Source organism: Eurosta solidaginis, chromosome 3, assembly GCF_040869045.1.
Source record: "Eurosta solidaginis isolate ZX-2024a chromosome 3, ASM4086904v1, whole genome shotgun sequence".
Lineage (NCBI taxonomy): Eukaryota > Metazoa > Arthropoda > Insecta > Diptera > Tephritidae > Eurosta > Eurosta solidaginis.
This window is the reverse complement of record NC_090321.1, coordinates 33976252-33998510: the sequence shown is the minus strand read 5'-3', so window position 1 is coordinate 33998510 and position 22259 is coordinate 33976252. Positions and strand designations below refer to the sequence as shown.

Here is a 22259-nt window from a genome sequence, read left to right as displayed (position 1 = left end):
CCACATAAATGAGGAACATTTCTAGCACAAAGCTGAAATCTAAAAATTCCAAAAACACTCATCATTCTACTCACCACTTATGCCTAAATACCAATACAATTTCGCATAATCACGCGTCCAGAAAAAGTTCAATATCGCACTGGTCAATGACAAAACAACTAATATAACGAATAACATAAGTATTTGTGTGTTTGTAACGGTATCAACGGTTGAACGTTTCAACGGTGCTGAGGTAGAGTTTCGCATAAGTTTTGTATCGTGTCCAGTATAGACGACGACGCCGAATATCCAAGCAGTGTTGCGTAAAACAGCACCGCGTTGTAATATTTGATCGGGACCGAGAGCAACAGTGCTAAATAAAATAGAGAGAGAGGGAAGATTATAAAGACATGGAATTATTGAGAAGTAGTTTTATATAAAATTTTAAACAAATCTTACGGCTTATTGTTCTCCTTGAGTACACCATTGAATTCATATAAATGTCGATTTGGCAGCTCACATTCGACAGTACCATCCAATTGAAGTAGATCTTTGGTTTCTAAATATTTCGCTGTCGCTGGTACACCTTGACGTATTTTCAAATTAGTTTCACCATCCAAGTTTGCTGTTTCAATGAAACACATTGCTTGCGGTTCGCTATAGAATTGAACGGAAGAAAATATTAGATTTGGAGAATACATATTTTGAGAATCAACAAATTATAGAAAAAATTTATATTCCTATAGGATTTGTATCACAGAGAAAATTTTAACTGCATGATAAGAGCGGGTAACAACTAAGCACGAAACACAGCTAGTGTGTTGAAACAGTCATGAACACTACCTACCTTGACCCCAGGGCTGAGAAACGCTGCATAGAATGATATATTTAACAACATCAGCCAAAGGGAGCATAACAGTCAACCCAGCGAACCTCCAAATTATCGACTTCAATGCGGAAATCCGGTGTCTGGTCGACAAGCACAAACGAACCAGACCCTCTCATGGTCAACAGTGAGATCTCTGTATAACCCGACAATGCAGGACAATATATCAACTGCAGTTGGTGGCAGAGGTATGTCGGACCCGAAATTATGCGCGGACTCTTTTAGCAAGCACTATATGTATACTGCGTAGTTTTGTTTCGTTGACTTTCCAACAAGGTGGATAATTGATGTATATTGGAAGGAGCATCATTCCTCGTTCAGATCGAAAAATGACACTGAAGATGGCACAACGCCAAAACCGTTTTGTCTCCAAACCAAGTTTGACACGGAATGACGGAAAATCGTTCCAATATACATATATTACGTATTGCGTCCGTCGGTAGACCGGCTATTAAATACTCCAATAAACTGAAAACAATGCACCCATAAGTTGATCAAGCTATAAAATAACACACAGTATGTCATTGTGCCCAAATGACGTTTAAGGTCCGCAACGCACGTTTTTCAATTTGTCTCTGCCCAACATTGTCATTCCTGACAAATGGAAAAAGACAAAGGCTGTTCCGCTATCGAAACCAGGAAACATATAAACCAGATAGAACCATATCACCTAATATATCTCTTGTTGGCTGTACCGAAGTCCCTAAGACCTGTTACGCTTTCTTACTACTCCGCGACCGTTCGACCAGGAAATAGTCAGCACCGCCGAAAGCGGTCAAGCACGCAATCTCCTGTAAGACCTATGTAAAGAAACTTCAATTCTCTGGGATTTAAATAAGTGAACCGTAAAGAATGCTTTGGTAATTGGAAATATGAATAAATATCAAAATTTTCGTCTTGCCGGGAGGCTACCAAAGTTTCTCGATAGCTTGGTTTCTATACCGCCCGGGTATAAAAGATATAGGACAAAGTAGAAAGTTAAGTGCCATTTTTATGTATGTTTGGCTGTGCTATAGGCGTATGAGGAGTACCGCTTCTTGGTATCTGTTAGCTATGTTTCTATTGTTGGTGAGCATTACCACACTTTCAGTAATGACCAGCAGTGCCCTTGCCTTTACAAGTCCACCTGCCTTCTCGTGCATGACCTCAACATTTGTACGACCGCCTTGCGCGATATCAAGAGGTAATTAAGCACCGCTATCTGAGTAAACTCAAACCTCATACCATATCACTGAATCTTCCGCCCTACGACCTCTCTAGTTCTAAAAACGAGATTTTAAACTTATTAGAAAAAATATCAGCTCCAACGCTTGCTTCTTTCGACACGACCTTCCATTTAACGGAAACCCCATCTTGATACCACAAATCATAGTTTCTTACGATCCAATTCATACTCACCTTGACGACAGCAGCAATATATCAGCGGGAAAGAACATATTATTTGGTATTTTCACAATATCACCCACACCAATATCTCGCCATCGCACCGAAGTCCAATTGCCGTCTCGTAACACCTCCACCATGCGATGATTGATTTCATTATCGGCACGATGACGTTTCTTCAACGGAAATTTGCGTAAGAAATTAGGTTATTTTCAAAATTTTATTTTAGTTTAGATTTTGTATACTCACAATGTCCTCGACAATCTCTTTAATGCCGCTCACCGACAAAATGAATATTAATGGTACCAATGTTGTGTAGCGACCCGTCGGCGAGACATCAGGAATTTGTTGTAATAATGCAATTAATAGGAAAAAACAATTTGAATAACGTCTAAATTGTTCAAAAAGAAACGATGGTAAAAAGCTTATAACACTGTAAAGATAAGAAGAGATGAGAAAAAGGTTGAACATTTTTAATTGAATAAGTAATTAATATTTAGTACATCATATATAGAACTCAAGTTTAAATACTGGAAACAAATTAGTGACGTTACGGAATTGTGTTGGACGGCAGGGTAATCGGAATCGGATTATACAAACTTACTTTTTCGGAATCGAAAATCCAGAGACACATAAATATTTAAGTGTAAGAAGTTTACGTTAGGTTGAGCTTGCCGGTCTGCAAAGGCCTCACATGGAAGTGTTCATAGTGTTACTGAAAGTCGGTTCGCCGACCAAACTTAAAAACATCAGAACTAGGTCCTATTTTGTAAAAGACTCCCGCCGTCTTCGCATATACTAAATATTTTCTGCGACCCACCCTACTTACAGCTTCTAAAAAATATGCCACTTCTCATTTCTGGAGCCTTAATATGGGCAGTGCAGGATACAAACACAAACTCAGCCGTTTCATCCTGCAACATTTGACATTTGGATCATCAATCTTTAAACATTTCCGAAAACGCATTCGTTTCGCTCGTTCATTATAATTATAATTATAATAATTATCTTAATATGAAATAGAATTAGCGTAATTATGAACTGAGTACTACGTCCATCTGGGTATATCCGGTCAGTATTGGGCTTCTACTCAATGGAGCCTATATGCTCTAGCCTTGTTGAAAAAGGTAACAGATTTATAGACCTGAACCAGAAGCTAGAGCTGGGTAGTAGCGGCAATACAATTTCTGGGATGTGGACGGCAGATTAAAATCTGTTGATAAACGGTTATCAGGTAGGTAAGGATTCTGTGTACTTCTCTAAAAGAAGAAGCTCTATAGGAACTTATGCCTTACCTCGTGTCATATATGGCTAATGACGATATATCGAATCCGCTGTCAGGTATCATCTGCGAGATCACCACTAAAGTGAGGAGTAGGAGTGGAGGAAGTCACAGTAGGGCCGCGGAGAAGATGATTACGGTTAAACTGCAGGCGATTTTTCAGTTTTTTCTTTGGATTTTGTTTGCAAACGAACTGCGAACTGGGTTACGTTGAGGACTTGACAATCCTCGTTTCCCCGAAAATTTCAGGATTAACTTAAAGACCGTTTGCAGGAATGGCTGGAAACGGTGGCTAGGTGAACTGAATCATGTGGTCTAGCTTTAACCGACAATAACACTGAGCTATTTTTGTAACCAAAGAGGTACAAAACCCTGTACCAAGATACGCCCATTATTTGCGAAGTGTCGTTGGTACTATCCGACGGGATTAAATGACTTGGAATTGTACTTTATGGCCAGCTGTTGGAGGAGAAGTATGCTTTCAAGAGCTAAGAGTCAGCCGAAAGTTTATTCTGCCCATCCACTGCAGCGGAAGTCAGCTCTAACAAATATGACGAGGGCGGGATTCTATCGAGAAGCCATGTGCAAGGGCGTACACCGTTGAATGATTTTCCTCTCAATAACTCATGTGAAGTGAGCCGGAAGTTTAGTCTGCTCGTCTACTGCTGCGGAGTTAAGTGCTATCAAGAATGCGTTGCCGAAATCCAATCCAGGTGTCATGAGTTTAACATCTCGAAAATTCAGGCTGTTATTTAAGCGCTGACTTCCAAAACTGTAGAGTCGAGCAACGTGAGGGAGGGTCAGAACTTGCTTTCGGTCACATCGGAGTACTTTTCGATAAAGCCTATATGTCAGGTGCCAGAGCGTTACGACATTGCTGGCAATTGTCACGCGGATTTTCTAACCAAAAAGGGTGATTTGCAGGAAGTAAGAGGAAGTGGTCATCTAGCCAACGGTATCGCCGTTGGTCAGTATCCCAACAGAACAGCAAAAGTGTTCAAATGAGCCGTTACCATCTACATAATTTGGGAGCCGCCTCCTTATCTAACATAACCTACAAAATTCATATTAACATATATACGAATACAAATCAGCTCGAAGTGCTGTGACTCTTAAATTATTAGAATCAAAGCTCCCCAATATCCCTAAATCACATACACAACAACAAGTAAGGCAAGTGCTTTGGTTACTGATACGTCATGTAGCACACAAATAGTTTTATTCTCAAAATAATATCAACGCTATTAAGAAGTTCACTAAAGTTCATTGCCAATTCTACGTAAATATTTAAAAACATGATATAATACTGAGGTCACTCACTGCTAGTTGTAAACTTAACAAGTGCCGTCAGTCATTGCACACTAGGAAAAACTGTGAGGCGTGTCACTGGCTTGTGGGTAAACGATTTCTATTATTGTTGTTAGTTAAATCGCTACAGCCACTTTAGTTCCTGGAAAAGCGCACCTTTCCTTTTGAAGTACATAAAAATTAACGCTTGCGGGAGGGTGAACCGTAACACAAAGTAAAAAGTAATAATAACTCAAGATAATTAGCGTGTTGTCACGCTAAGACAAATGGAAATTCTCATTAGCAAGTTAAAGGAAACGTATTTTATTAATGAAGAAATTTCCAAAATATAAATTTAAAAAGACAGAAAAATAAACGCATTACTTCAGTTTCAAGTAATCCTACACAGTTTCTCTTTAGGAAGGTATTTATAACGAAACCGCGGATTACTGCCCGGGAGTGGTTAAACGTATTCGACACCTAAAATATCTGTGTGGCACTTTTCATATACAGCAGCTAGCACGGAAATAGCAGTGACGATTTTTAGCAAATCAAATGCCTCTATCTGTTGTTTTTTTTTTATACTCAGTTGAGCAGAGCTCACAGAGTATATTAAGTTTGATTGGATAACGGTTGGTTGTACATATATCAAGAAATCGAGATAGATATAGACTTCCATATATCAAAATAATCAGGATCGAAAAAAAATTTGATTGAGCCATGTCCGTCCGTCCGTCCGTCCGTTAACACGATAACTTGAGTAAATTTTGAGGTATCTTGATGAAATTTGGTATGTAGGTTCCTGAGCACTCATCTCAGATCGCTATTTAAAATGAACGATATCGGACTATAACCACGCCCACTTTTTCGATATCGAAAATTTCGAAAAACCGAAAAAGTGCGATAACTCATTACAAAAGACAGATAAAGCGATGGGTTGACGTTATGACGCAGAATAGAAAATTAGTAAGATTTTGGACAATGGGCGTGGCACCGCCCACTTTTACAAGAAGGTAATTTAAAAGTTTTGCAAGCTGTAATTTGGCAGTCGTTGAAGATATCATGATGAAATTTGGCAGGAACGTTACTACTATTACTCTATATGTGCTAAATAAAAATTAGCAAAATTGGATGAAGAACACGCCCACTTTTTAAAAAAAAATTTTTTTAAATTCAAATTTTAACAAAAAATTTAATATCTTTACTGTATATAAGTAAATTAAGTCAAAATTCAACTCCAGTAATGATATGATGTAACAAAATACAAAAATAAAAGAAAAATTCAAAATGGGCGTGGCTCCGCCCATTTTCATTTAGTTTGTCTAGAATACTTTTATTGCCATAAGTCGAACAAAAATTTACCAATCCTTCTCAAATTTGGTAGGAGCACAGATTCTATGACGGTAACTGTTCTCTGTGAAAATGGGCGAAATCGGTGGAAGCCACGCCCAGTTTTTATACACAGTCCACCGTCTGTCCTTCCGCTCGGCCATTAACACAATAACTTGAGCAAAATCCGATATATCTTTACTAAACTTAGCCCACGTACTTACCTGAGCTCACTTTTTCTTGGTATAAAAAATGGGCGAAATCTGACCATAACCACGCCCACTTTATCGATATCGAAAATTACGAAAAATGAAAAAAATGCCATAATTCTATACCAAATACAAAAAAAGGGATGACACATGGTAACTGGATTGGTTTATTGACGCAAAATATAACTTTGGAAAAAACTTTGTAAAATGGGTGTGACACCTACCATATTAAGTAGAAGAAAATGAAAAAGTTCTACAAGGCGAAATCAACAGCCCTTGGAATCTTGGCAGGAATACTGTTAGTGGTATTGCATATATAAATAAATTAGCGGTACCCGACAGATGATTTTCTGGATCACCTGGTCCACATTTTGGTCGATATCGCGAGAACGCCTTCACATATTAATCTAAGGGCCACTCGCTTTTAAAACCCTCATTAATACCTTTAATTTGATATCCATATCGTACAAAAACATACCAGAGTCACCCCTGTCCCACCCTAATGGCGATATCTCGAAAAGGCGTCCACCTATAGACCTAATGCCCCCTCCCTCTTAAAATGCTCAGTAACACCTTTCGTTTGATACCCATATCGTACAAACATTCTAGAGTCACCCCTGGCCCACCCTAATGGCGATATCTCGAAAAGGCGTCCACCTATAGACCTAGTGTCCACTCCCTCTTAAAATGCTCAGTAACACCTTTCGTTTGATACCCATATCGTACAAACATTCTAGAGTCACCCCTGGCCCACCCTAATGGCGATATCTCGAAAAGGCGTCCACCTATAGACCTAATGCCCACTCCCCTTTAAAATGCTCAGTAACAGCTTTCGTTTGATACCCATATCGTACAAACATTCTAGAGTCACACCTGGCCCACCCTAATGGCGATATTTCGAAAAGGCGTCCACCTATAGAACTAAGGATTACTCCCTTTTAAAATACTCATTACCACCTTTCATTTGATACCCATATCGTACAAACACATTCTAGAGTCACCCTGGCCCACCCTAATGGCGATATCTCGAAAAGGCGTCCACCTATAGACCTAATGTCCACTCCCTCTTAAAATGCTCAGTAACACCTTTCGTTTGATACCCATATCGTACAAACATTCTAGAGTCACCCCTGTCCCACCCTAATGGCGATATCTCGAAAAGGCGTCCACCTATAGACCTAATGCCCACTCCCTCTTAAAATGCTCAGTAACACCTTTCGTTTGATACCCATATCGTACAAACATTCTAGAGTCACACCTGGCCCACCCTAATGGCGATATCTCGAAAAGGCGTCCACCTATAGAACTAAGGATTACTCCCTTTTAAAATACTCCTTACCACCTTTCATTTGATACCCATATCGTACAAACACATTCTAGAGTCACCCCTGGCCCACCCTAATGGCGATATCTCGAAAAGGCGTCCACCTATAGACCTAATGCCCACTCCCTCTTAAAATGCTCAGTAACACCTTTCATTTGATACCCATATCGTACAAACACATTCTAGAGTCACCCTGGCCCACCCTAATGGCGATATCTCGAAAAGGCGTCCACCTATAGACCTAATGCCCACTCCCTCTTAAAATGCTCAGTAACACCTTTCGTTTGATACCCATATCGTACAAACATTCTAGAGTCACCCTTGGTCCACCTTTATGGCGATATCTCGAAAAGGCGTCCACCTATAGAACTAAGGATTACTCCCTTTTAAAATACTCCTTACCACCTTTCATTTGATACCCATATCGTACAAACACATTCTAGAGTCACCCCTGGCCCACCCTAATGGCGATATCTCGAAAAGGCGTCCACCTATAGACCTAATGCCCACTCCCTCTTAAAATGCTCAGTAACACCTTTCGTTTGATACCCATATCGTACAAACATTCTAGAGTCACCCCTGGCCCACCCTAATGGCGATATCTCGAAAGGGCGTCCACCTATAGACCTAATGCCCACTCCTCTTAAAATGCTCAGTAACACCTTTCGTTTGATGCACATATCGTACAAACACATTCTAGAGTCACCCCTGGCCCACCCTAATGACGATATCTCGAAAAGGCATCCACCTATAGACCTCATGCCCACTCCCTCTTAAAATGCTCAGTAACACCTTTCGTTTGATACCCATACCGTACAAACATTCTAGAGTCACCCCTGGCCCACCCTAATGGCGATATCTCGAAAAGGCGTCCACCTATAGACCTAATGCCCACTCCCTCTTAAAATGCTCAGTAACACCTTTCATTTGATTCCCATATCGTACAAACACATTCTAGAGACACCCCTGGTCCACCTTTATGGCGATATCTCGAAACGGCGTCCACCTATGGAACTAAGGATCACTCCTTTTCAAAATACTCATTAAAAGCTTTCATTTGATACCCATATCGTACAAACACATTATAGAATCACCCCTGGTCCACCTTAATGGGGACATCTCGAAAAGGCGTCCACCGATAGACCTAAGGCCCACTCCCTCTTAAAATGCTCAGTAACACCTTTCATTTGATACCCATATCGTACAAACAAATTCTAGAGTCAGCCCTGGTGTACCTTTATGGCGATATCCCTAAATGGCGTTCATCCATAGAACTATGGCCTACTCTCTCTTAAAATACTCTTTAATACCTTTCATTTGATACACATGTTATACAACCACATTCCAGGGTTACCCCAGATTGATTTTCCTTATTTTGTCTCCATAGCTCTCAACTGAGTATGTTATGTTCGGTTACACCCGAACTTAGCCTTCCTTACTTGTTTTTTTTTTTTTTTTTTGTTCGATAATTTAAGAAAAATCTTCTGTGAGTTTTACAACAGAAACTACGCAAAGCAATCCCAAAAACGTTTTAAAAAAGTTCGAAAATTCGAAAAAAAAATTTGCGCAAATGTCAAACTTTTTATTACTTTTCTGAATATGTGTTTTTATAGCCCAATCAATTCTAGTCCAACAAAGTATAAGTTATAGGTCTCTCAAAATTCGTATTGATTTTTAACAAATTTTTTCTGAAATGTGTCTCAGATTTTATTCCATAAGGATTGGTACAAAAAGTTCTGCAAATTTAGAACTCCTTACATATTTTTAGTAACGACAAAGTACGCTTTGAGCAGAGCTGCAACCCTTATACACTTATAGCACTTTTGTTTTTGTTTTGTTCTGAATCATAGGCACATATACAAATGTACACTTCAAATATAAAAAAATCTCAAATAAATACAATTTTTATGCAAAAAACATTCGCAACGAAGAAGAACTTTACAAAAACAAATCTACATGGCACACAAATTAATATAGAGACAAAAATGTCTCAATTGTGTTGTTAGTGTAGAAATGAGAAAAACTGAATTAAGCATGAAAACAAATACCAGCAGGATAGCCTAGTGGTTAAAGGCAACCGCAGTTTCACCATGTGATTCACGGTTCGAATCCCGGTGAAATCTTTGATAACATTACAAAATTGCCTGATGATGATTACGTTGGCGGTTTTCGAAATGGTTCCATCGCAATATGCCAGTAAATGTTTCCTTCTTTTCAGTTTCTCTTAGAAAACATAATAATTGAAATTAAATTATTATAAGCCGGTGTTAAGCTCATGAATTCTTAAATATAAGTACAAAACACAATAATAAATAAAATTTGCATGGAAGTTTTTGATTTTCATATGTATAAAAACAAATTAACACTAACAAATTGACAACTAAAAATTATTCAAAAATATTATGATACTGAAAAAAATTTGTGTTCAAAATTGATTCATTAAGAAAATTAAAATTACTCTAGCCATTTAAGGGTTTGACCTTGGAGTTTGAGATAAGACTTGGAAACTTGCATACGCCTTTATTTTGACATTATGTTAAAAGTATTCAAAGTCATGTTAAGTCGCATGTCAGCATCTTGAGATGCTCGAGACCTGGGGTAGCAAAATTTTGTATTTTGCAAATATCTCCAGCCTGTAGTAATTTTTCGTATTCCCAACCATTTCTGAGTTAAGGTTCCAGCAGTTTCTGAAACATTGCATCGACCTAGTAGGATGTTAATGAAGCGAACTCGTTCAAATATTGGGTCACCAGCAACATCAATTCAAAACTTTAAGAAATGTGCGTGAAGATAAATGTCATATTAATGATAATAATAATTGAAATAAATATCAACCGGTGCTGAGTAAAGTTGTGTTGGATTTTGAGAATTAAGTTTAATTGCCCTTGATATATTGTATGATATAGCGATTTACGAGATGTTTTAAAGAAACGATATATTAAAACTTTTGTCGGTGTAATCAAAATGTCAGTGTATAATCAATTTTGTACATATATTGGGATTCGCACTTCAATATAAAAAAATTTGAGCAGCACTGGCTTTAAGCAAATTAAATTTAAATTGCTGTTTCAAAACATATTTGAAAATATATTAGCATCTGAAGTCAAGCCTTCAATGACGATAAAAATACTACCGAAGAGTTACTTTAAAAATGTTATGCATTTGGACGAACAGTCCTAATGTTAGTTATAAAAAAGGGAAAAGTTGGGAAAAGTCACAGGATCATCCTAGGACACTGCCCGATGAATTGTTTTGCGATTCACCAAAGGTGGTTTAGTGAGGACAAGTAAAAAAGTGGCCGCCCAAAGCGATCAGCAGATGCCCAGTTGGAGTATGATGTTCTATCCCTACTAAGAAAGACCGATCCATGTCTACAAGAGATGTTGCCAAAATAGCCAAAACCACACGTGTGCAAGTCACACGAATCAAGCAGAGAAACGGTATTAAAATGTACAGAGAAAAGAAACTCCAAAAGGAAGTGAAAAACAGGCTTCAGAAGGAATTCCCCTGTAAGCTCTATGAGACCAAATTGGCAAACAAAATTATTGTTAGATTATGAACGACGAAAAGTAATTGACAATGGCACCTAAGAACGTTGCCAGGTACCCAGTTGTACTGTCTGCAGTCTGGAGAGGACATTCCGAATTCGGAAAAAACCATCCAGAAAAGTTTGGCCACAAGGTTCTAATATGAAAAGTGATTAATGAATGCGGGCATGAACGAGTAACTTCAAAAACTTCATTTGCATTCTTAGGTCGTCATAATGGTGCGACTACATTTTTGCATGACTTGACTCCAGCGCATAACACTTGTGTCACCCAAATTTGGTTCAAAAACAAAAATGAACATAACGTTTGCTAAATCAGTGCGAAAGACGTATAGCTTGTACCTTGTTAGACTAACATTGATTGGGCTACAAAACTGCATGCTCATAAAAAATTCAGAAAACTCCAATAAAAAATTCAAAATTTTTGTAAAACTTTCTCGATTTTTTTCGGAAAACATCTTTGCATAGTTTCAGTTACAAAATTCATAGAAGCGCCTTCTTAAATTATCGAAGATAAGAAACACAACTTAGTTGTTGAAATTTGACCAATATTGCCACTGCTATTATCCTGCTCGTTACTGTACGTATCGCAACTTAAACCAAAAAGAGAAAAGAAGAATGGTTCTGGATAGCACAATATTTACTAAATTTCTACAAGCACAAGCTTGACGTTGTTTCATGGAAAATTACAATCATTGAAAAAAAAATCTATGAAATATTTTGTGTGCAAAAAAAATCGATGAACAATTTTTTTGTCTTTTTCGCTTAGGTTGCGTTATAAGAAAAAAAAATTTCTTAAAAATCTTTCGCTTACCTATATTTTGCAGTTGATATGTTATTGTTGCAAAACTTCTGTATTTGTGGTCGATTTAAGAATATTATTCGTCTATCCGCATCATCTAACGTCGCTCCTGTTGTTGTAACGTCGTCATCATCTAAAAAAAGGAGGATGTAAATAAATATTTGTTAATTAGTTATTATATTGTTACGAATATTAACAAAACTAAGGGGTGCTGCTATCTCTAAGCCGATGCTAAACAGTGATATCATGCACATCCATAGATCAATAATTATGTATCTACATAAACGAAACAATAATTGCGTCTACACATATGTACCATGTACGTATACGAGCAGCGGAGAATCAATGCACAAACATATGCATATATCTGAGATACTCGAGAAAGTATGCAATGAGAGAAGCTATAAAATCGTGCAATTGTAGTTACAGCTGAGAAGTTTGAGAGCTGATGGCAACTAGTAGATTCTGGAAATGCAAGCGCCTAGAAGATGCGAACGTTGAAATCAGAGAGTATAAAAGGTAGCAAATGTAGAGGCGCTGGAATTCAGTTTGATTTTCGATTAAGACGCTATCTAGCGAGCCATAGCAGTATTATTTTGAAAGTCAGTTTCATTTAAGCTATCAGTTTGGTTATTAAGCCAGCTAGTTGCAAAGTATAAGTGTTATTGTGAAGTACTTTAATAAAGGCCATTTTTCCATTATTCAATATTGGAGTTATTTATTCAACAGTTTAGTGATACGAACTTAGCAAAAGGGGACGATTTGCAAGTAAATTCGTTACAATATTAATTTGTTGTCTTCAAGACCAAGTTTGTTATTTTTGTAAAATGTATATTTGTTAATTAAATCTATATCATTATAAGAAAAAAAAGAGTTCTGAGAAAAAAAAATTATATTGCGCGAAAAATTTAAAAAAAAATCAGGGCCGGCCAGAAGAACGGTTATACCTTGTTTTTTTTACGGTATTAAACACATTCAACCTTTGGGTTGCTTTGGTGCTTACGCTGCGTCAATAGCTGACTTTGAACTCACACCTCTCCATGGCTATGTTCTCAATCCACATGGTATATGGGTTTCTTGGCACTCATCTCTCATCGCTATTTAAAATGAGTGAAATCGGAAAACACAAAAAACTTTATTATTTAATGAATAATACGCCTAGGATGTTGAAATTTGATGTGTGGACTGATATTGAGACTATTGATTAGAATTTAAAAAAAAATTAATGGGCGTGGAACTACCCACTTGTGATAAAATAAATTTTATAAATATTATTAATCATATATCAAAACCCGTTAAAGCTATCATAACAAAATTCGGCAGAGAAGTTGCCTTTACTATTAGGAATGCTTCGAAGAAAAATTTAAGAAATAGATTAAGGAAGACGCCGACTTTAAAAACAAAAAAACAATTTTTTTAAAGGTTCGTGGACGAATATAATAAGCTACATCTTTACAAAAAAAAAATAGCTTTTTATCAATGGCATTTCTTTTCCCAAGTCGCAAACGTTTTTTTCATCACATTTTACTAACTTTTTTTTTCGTATTTTCTAGTTTTTCCCCAATAAAACATCCTTTTATTTTTCCAAACCGCACTCTAGCCTCTTTACATACTCCCACGCTTTTTAAAGCCCACTCAGCATGCACTTTTATAGCATTTCAAGTACGCTTTTCACTTTAAGCTTTTGTGCACTTATCACTCCCATTCGTCTAGTATTTATGCATTATGCACATAGTTGCGAGTACTTCCGTGTGTACATGTACACTGTACAGTTAGTTATTCATTGCATGTCCTTCACAAAGCTTACCCACTGGAAGTCCATTAAAGACTTGCCTTGCGGTTTTGTTTGGTTTATTTTCTTTGCCTTCATTTAAAATATTTTAAACATTTTTCTAAAATTTCCTAGCAATACCTTTAATTTCCTTTTTCCTCTAGCACCTCCGGCGGTCGGAAATCACCTTCAGCGTATTAAAATGCAATTTGTGGAAATGAAGTGGAAAAACGCAAACTCGTCATTAGGAAAATTGTAAAATCGTTTGTTTGATTTGTGGCAAGGGATTTAAGATCTAAAAGATAGTATGTCAAGGATAGTTGCATAGCATTGGAAATGTACACATGTATGTATATCGAAGTTAGCTTTTCTACTCATATTTTGCTGTTTTAATTAATTTTTAATTATTTGATATAAAATGCCATAATAATGGAATTGTCTGAATGCACATCCATGGTTGAGTCGATTATCACGCTAATCGGTAACCAGTTCGAAAACGCAATATGTCAGAATATTTGTTAAATATATTGATAGAAAAAATCTGGAAAAATTAACCGAATTACTGTTCAATTTTACCCAAAGGAATGTCAATATTTATCCATCGCAAATAGCTGTTGAATTAACAAATTGTTCAATTTGAATTGACCGTTTGACCAGTCAAATCAACAACAAAATATTGCATCATACGGAAGTCATAGTTTTTTAACTTAATTAATACGGTCACCCTAAGAATACCAATGTAAGCAGTTAAAATAACAGATTTCATCAACAAGAAGAACTATGGTGAAAGCTGTTGATATAACAGATTTCTACGGCACCATTGTCATTAGAACAAAGTAGTGAGCGCCATGAGCGCAAGTTTCTCCTTAAAATTTTCTGATGTATTTGCATAATGTTGAAGTTGTTCGTTGTTAAAATGACCACTGAAAACAATTCTTTTAACAGGAAAATCAGTTATATTGATTGAGAATCTATAATTTTCACAGAATATTGCTAAAATGATACCAACCGATTTTTAAAATTACTAAACAATTTTGTTTTCTTGACAGAAACTTGGTTGAATTAACCATAATGTTATCAATTTTACCGAATGTCTGTTAACTCAAGAATAACAAACTCGATTTGTTAATTTTACAAAATTCCTTTCTTTCTGTAGACGCAACACGAAACCAGATACTTGAAGTAATGATTCCAAATTCCATGCTACGTACAGCGAAAAGAAGCTATCAAAGTGAATGCAAGCTCATACACCAGACCACAGGCTCATATATCAAACCGCAGGTCGTACGTGTATCTGTGCAACGTCAGACAAAATTTCGAATTAACAAATGCCCGACTAGCCACGCATATGACATTGCCGCAATAGATACAGCACAATATTCAGACTAGCTTCTGAAGGAACTAAATCAGGCTTTAATACACCCAAAAGAGTAGCTGGACTTGCTTAGAGTTCAGCCGCTAGCATAAAAAATAGATGTAATACTCCTAACAGAGATACACATGTACATACCGCTGAAAGTTTATTTCGAAACCTTTCTCGGATATAAACACCAGAACGATAAGCTGGGCGTAGAAACAGAATGCGGCAGAGAAGACAACCAAGGAGGTATCGTTGCCTGATGGCAAATATAGGAGAATCAACAGAAAGGAATAGGAAATTTTTGACAGCCTGTTAGCTTTGCTGTAAGACTTCGAGTATTATGCAAATTCACGAAAGAAAGCAGACTACCGAAAAACTGTGCACTTTTAAAACTGAAACCCTAGATATTGGTAGAGAAAGTTATGAAGCTGCTCTTATTCCTCCTTATCCTGACAGCTTCTACAGATGAGGAAGTATACCAACCTCGCCGAAGCTTCGGTGCAATAGCTCAAAAAAATGCGTTGATGCTCTTTTCCTATTCAAATATGAAACCTTACAATCACTAAATTTCGGAAATTTTCCTTACCATTCCATCAGCAAATTAAGTCCTTTTAAAATTGCTGTACCCGGGAATGCAGGAGAGGATGATGCTGAGATTTACAATTGACACTCGCTGAATCCTTTTTATCTAGCAGGCGAAGCTCTGGCGACCCCAAGTATACAGGAGGAGAGGATTGGATGACCTAGAAGGTTCAACGTGGTCACATTAAATCGTGTCTTAAGGCTTCCAACCATTAAGCGTTGAAGACGGCGAGTACCGAAGAAGATTTAATGGTAAGCTGTACGAGCTTTACGCAGACATCAACATAGAAATATGACGCCCCGGCTAAGAAAATATTTTTATTGGAACCCACCTAACCTGCTGGAAGTCCCCGAAGGAGAAGAAAACATTGTTGTCTTAGCTAATCTCCACGTTCTTTCTCTAGCTAATCTCTTCGCTCTTTCGGAATCGTTTGCCAAACCCTCCGAATGAAAAGTTTCGCAGTGAGCTCATCAGTCTTGCAGCTGCCGTTGGACCCTTCCCGCCAATTGAAAAGGAGCACGACGGAAATTGGAAGAGAAGCTCGGACTCAATCTAATTGCACTAAGTATTTATTTTATTTTTACATCCCCTATCACTTCTTCTATTTTTTTCTTGAAGTACACCGTATGTTCTGGTTCTGGAGATCTGAGGTGTTGTGTTTGTTTTAACACCGTTGAAACGTCATTTTGCTTTGCCGTCTAATATCCTTCCGTACCCAAATTCAGCTAATTTTCACATGTAGAACTATATCCTCTTTTAACGACCAAACCGCTCGAAGATATCAACTGAGAGATGATGTTTAACCCTTCCGCAGGAAAAGATATTTATCATATAAATCACTGTCTCTTTTCTGTCTATTGTTTTTTATTAAAACTATAGTTTGTTGTTGTTGTTGTAGCACACTGCCCGAAGGGTCCTTTGCCGTATGTAGATCCGGTACGTTCCGGTAACAATCACCATTAAGGTACTAACCCGACCATCTCGGGAACGATTTTGTATGACAACATGAAACCTTCTAGTCATACCGCCCTCCCAACCCCTAGATCCATAAGGAACTTGGGGTCGCCAGAGCCTCGGCTGTTAAAGAAACAGGATTCGCCACGGGCAGGTGAGGGTTGCGCTACACAACCCCTTGAATCAATTTGATATTTTAATAGCCTTTTACGACAGGCATACCTACCGCGGGTATATTCTAATCCCCCTAACCCACTGAAGTACTACAGTTTGTTCTCTTAAGAAGGTAATATACAATGCATCCCTGTTTGTACATTAAAAAACGAATCATTGAAAGCAACTAGAACAAAATATTGCCAACAACTTTTAGTTAAGACATAACACATAATAAATGGTATCATAAACGCTGGGAAGAGAAGAACACACAGCAATAAAGAATGAACTAAATACGCGCCGGAATGTCATAAACAACAAAATATAAAACATAAAACGTACGTAATTAAAACAGAGATCGAAAAATAAAACTAAACAAGATAGAGACAGCGAAAAAAAATACGATGACCTAGTTTCAAACTGAAACAAGAAAAAACAAATACTATGAATCTAGCTACGGTATTGTAGTACTTAGAAAAAATTTAGCAGGCATCAATAAGACTTAAGAGGTAGTTGGAAAAAAGTTATATGTATATTTGCTTACTGCTCAAACGCATACGTAGCGCCCGATAAACATTGCGAAAGGACATTTTCTCGCGTCGACGACAACGTGCTGCCGCCTGACGTTTACGTTCACGTATACGATTTTGACGACGTGTTGCCTCTTCCTCAGATGGGGTGGCGCTACTTTTTCGACGTCCTATTGCGTAGCAGGATGTTGACGACGAAGGACCAGCGCCACCGTAATTACACTCACCAACAGTCGCAAATGCGATACTCTCCGCAGAGGAACTTTTACGTTTAAGGAAACCCAGGCTGAATGTTTGTAAGTTGAATTAAGGGAAAGAAAAGGAAGGTAGTGGTGGTTGATGGTGCGTTATGATGTTGATGGGTTGGTTTTTGATTGCTGTGTTTACCGTATGTATAATTATTATTTTTCTTAAACTACTAAATGTTTCTACTTTTCTTGTCAACAATGCAGTGCTCTTTGCTCTCTTAACTCAGCATCAATTTGTCTTCCGCTACTCTGCATACCCATTTTTTTGTTTGTTTGTTTATGTTTGGCCTCAAACTCTTTTATTCGTTTTTCGCAAAATTGTTGCTTCACAAAATTTTGCTTTTTTTTGTTATTTCAAATTTGTTATTTTACTCGCTATCGCATTTATCTATGCAACGCTGTCTTTACTGAATTTCGTTCTCTCTTTGCTTTGATTTTTTTTCACTTTGCTCTCACTTAGTATTTGTTATGGCAAGCGCTATTTTTTGCACCTCTGTTTTCGTTACTTGGCGTATACATTTTTCTCCCGGAAGCGTAAGCCAGTGTATGAGCGCATGACCTTTGACATGTCATTCAGGACGGCAGGATATTTCATTTGATTGGTTTTTAAAATGTAGAAATTGAAGTTTTAGTTTTTAAGGAAGGCCTGTATTTTTTAAACAAATGGATTGATTTTATTTAATTAAGATTGTACTTCATGAAGACTCTGCTCGAGAGGTCCTTTTTCAAGGCCCCATTACGTTACCCATTAGCAAGCCTCTTCGGTGAATATTTCCCAAGATACGCCGTTTACAATGTTGGAGATGTTGAGCAAAAGTATACCCCAAGGTCTGCAGTGTGTGACAGGACGACCTTGCTGCAAGGGCAAGGGGTGATAATTCTCAAGGTATTTAGTTTGCTACGCGTGGCAGGACGCCACATACAATGACATTCCAATGTTAAAAGGGCCTATAATGTGTATAGACGGGGGTTGCTCTTGCCACAACGGATAAAGGAGTTTGAATATAACGTTGAGACTGTGAGAGACTTCCTATATCTGGGAAACAACATTAACAGCGAAAACGATATCAGCTTTGAAATCTTGCAACATGATTCTTTGAGCTGAGTAGGCAATTGAAAAGTAAAGGCCTCTCTCGATGAACAAAAATCATTTTCTACAAGTCGCTCATCATACCTGTCATCATGTATGGCTCCGAATAATGGATAATGTCGAGAGAAGATGAGACGGCTTTTTGAGTGTTCTAAAGAAAAGTTCTAAAGATTTATGGTATCGAAGGGGGTATGTATAATGATGTGCTGTATGAGCTTTTTTTTTTTTGTTTTTACGCAGATAATCCCAACGGTTTTACCCTTCAAAGCCCCCCAAACCGACACGAGGGGCGCATATGCATGACGCACGGAATCATAATTTTTGATTTCCGAGTCGTTGAAAATAGTATAGCGGGTAAAAGCCCACAGGCTTCGCCAAGAAAGCATTTCAGTCGACACCGCAGTTTCGAAGCAGTTTAAGGCGTGACCTCTACTGATTTGGGCGAGTCAGGTGCAGGAAAACTTGACCTCGCTTGGTTCTTCTAATGGCGTCAGTTGTCGCGAAACAGGAATAGCTGACATGACTTGTTACGAAACGGCCAAAATCACTTAGGCGGTTAAGCGCCAATTAATTATGATGATGAACTTCAAAATTTTGAAAGAATGTTGAAATTCAAAAACAAAAATTTTAGAATCAGAGAATACCCTTACTTTCTTATAACCTAAACTTTTTCTAAATTCCAAGAAAAAACAATTCAAGATATCCAATTAACTTTAAGAGTTTATTAATTACGTGCCGCTAGCGGGGGCAAATCGACCACTTCGCACAGTCACTGAAGGGAATATCTGGCACTTACGAGCTCTTTGCATCTACTAACCACTGATCTCAATAAGACCTTAACGAAATGAAGAATTATTAAAATTTTCCTTCACGTAGATTTTTTTTAAATCAACTTTACAATCGGATTTTCCATTGCACTCTTTTGCCACTGGGTCTCTGTAGTTTAGCAGTTCTTACGTTTAGTTTTCATTATTATACCTTTCATGAACTGAAATGGTATATTAACTTTGGTCCGACGTTGAGAAATTAAGAAGATAAACTCAGCATTAAGTATACCGAATCGATCAGGGCGACGAACTGAGTTGATATAGTCATGTCCGTCTGTCTGTCCGTCCGTCCGTCCGTCTGTCTGTTTGAACGCAAACTAGTCCCTCAAGTTTTGAGATATCTCAATGAAATTTGACACAAGGATGTATTTTTGTATTATATTAGATCTAGATTTGTCGGATCCGGTAGGATCGGACCACTGTAACATATATCTCCCACACAACCGATCAATCAGATAAGACGATTATGGTCATTCCTGCCGCAATTTAGAAAGTGAAACTCGGTGATATATATTTCAATATATTAAAGATTTTCTGAAAAAATCACTTTGATCGGAGCTATATATAGTATATATCCCATACAGCCGATCGTTCAGCTAGAAAGATTTTTGGCAATTTCTCCATTAATTTCCAATATAAAAACGTTATACTTGGTGATATTTATTCTAATATATCATAGAAGATTTCATGAAAAAATCATTTCGATCGGAGCTATGTATAATATATATCCCATACAACCGATCGTTCAGATAGAAAGATTTTTAGCCATTTCTCCCTTAATTTCCAATATAAAAACGTTATACTTGGTGATATTTATTCTAATATATCATAGAAGATTTCATGAAAAAATCATTTCGATCGGAGCTATGTATAATATATATCCCATACAACCGATCGTTCAGATAGAAAGTTTTTTGGCCATTTCTCCCTTAGTTTCCAATATAAAAACGTGAAACTTGGTGATATATATTCTAATATATCATAGAAGATTTCCTGTAAAAATCATTTCGATCGGAGCTATATATAATATATATCCCATACAACCGATCGTTTAGATAAGGGGGTTTTTTGCCATTTTTTATTTTATATTTATCTTAAAAATCGTTTCGGTATGTACAACTGTTCACTTTATATTTCTTATCTTATACATCCGATTATTTGGAGATTACGAAAGGGATAAGATTATTGTTCAGCCCCATTCATGAAAGGTATGAAGACAGTCCAGTCCTTACTTATTTTTAGTTAATTCCATAGCGGAAATTGCCTTTTGGTAAATTACTAGGCTGAATGAAAAATGCCAATTAAGCGCCCATATCTAACGGACGTACTGTCAGCGATTTCATTTAATCTAACAAAGGCGCTTGTCCATATTAATAATTTCCATGCGTCACAGAATAAATTTTCACAAATATTAATATGTGTACTTTAAATAGGTAGTAATATAATTAAATTGAAATGTTTTAACGAAAATGTATTAAGAATTTTACTGTGAAATTTCAAGCTTCTACTAAATTTCAAAGCTTTCCTAAAGAACTTAAATCACTTTACGTATAAGAAGCTCATAAAAGCGATGGTGGTGTTGTTGGGCCAATTGCTCAGCAGATGGCTACGCCCCGGCGCTAAACTAAAAAAAAAATCTATAACAATTTTGTTTTAGTACAATTGAAATTATTTGCAATAACTTTTCCAGTTTCACTTCATTTCATTTTAATTTTCAACATTAACTCACAACTTGGAAACCTTTACTACCGCAGTGAAATAATTTTCTTGCCAATTTGGCAGCTGCATTAGACACGGTTAATCACTAAAATACAACAAAACATACATTCTTTGCTTTGCTATTGATTTATCACCGCGCCACAGATAGCTGGCGGCCACTGCCATTGCAGCACTGGCACCTTAAATTAAATACACTTTTGTTGTTTTATTTTGCACATAATTTGTAAGCATAATGAATATCCTTGCAAGTTGATGATGTAATTATGTTAGCTGCATTTATTCATAAAAACAAATTCACTTATTTTTATGTGTAAAGTTTATACAAATTTTTGCTTAGAAATTTTCAACACAAAATATTTTTGTATTCTCTTTGCAAGCAGCTCACACATCCTGCAGCTCAGTACAAAACGCACTGCTCAGAGCATTCACTGAAAAGGTACTGGCCAACATTGCTATGAATTGGCAAATTGTGTGGTGGCTGAGCGACGTTTTAACTAACATTCTACTAACTTTTGATTTTTTTTGCCTTGTCTGTTAAACACACACAAAACGTGAAACAGCAAGAACAACAAAAAAACACAAATAATTTTACGTCGTGTTGTTACTATCCTTGTATCCTTCTTATGTTGCCTAAAAACCCTCTCACCGCTCCTTGCGCATATTTAAGTTGCTCTCCGCTCACCAAACTCGTTTGCCATGCAAATGCCTATACAGATGCCTACATATATTTACAGTCAGTCACAATGAAAATGAGACAGTATATATTTTTGTAGTAAATGAGAAGAAACATCTTATCTTGATTTCAGAAAGGGGAGTTTCAGGATTAATTCGGGACCATCTCCAGATAGTTTAGAGATTATTCTCGAGCCTATCTGAAGATAATTGCCGGGCTATTCGGAATTGCTTTGAGGAACTGTTTGTGACTACTTCGGTATAGTTTCGAGACGATTTTCCAGTTTTTTCCGGGATTAGTTCGCGCTCATTTCGGGTTATTTT

At 37.2% G+C, this 22259-nt stretch overlaps 1 protein-coding gene across 10 annotated transcripts in view; it reads right to left on the bottom strand.

Annotated features, from left to right (window-relative positions):
• Positions 1-22259, bottom strand: part of ATP8A (ATPase phospholipid transporting 8A1) — a 329156-nt gene that overhangs the window by 48777 nt on the left and 258120 nt on the right. For 9 of the 10 annotated variants that reach the window (XM_067771372.1, XM_067771374.1, XM_067771373.1 and 6 more), the window contains 5 exons: positions 12041-12161; positions 2498-2681; positions 2264-2424; positions 439-636; positions 75-352 (listed from right to left, as the gene is read on the bottom strand). In XM_067771372.1, coding sequence (XP_067627473.1) covers positions 75-352; positions 439-636; positions 2264-2424; positions 2498-2681; positions 12041-12161 — 942 coding nt within the window. Of the gene's footprint in view, positions 1-74; positions 353-438; positions 637-2263; positions 2425-2497; positions 2682-12040; positions 12162-17393; positions 18222-22259 lie in introns of those variants that run through there. The other variant, XM_067771376.1, reaches the window with a different exon arrangement.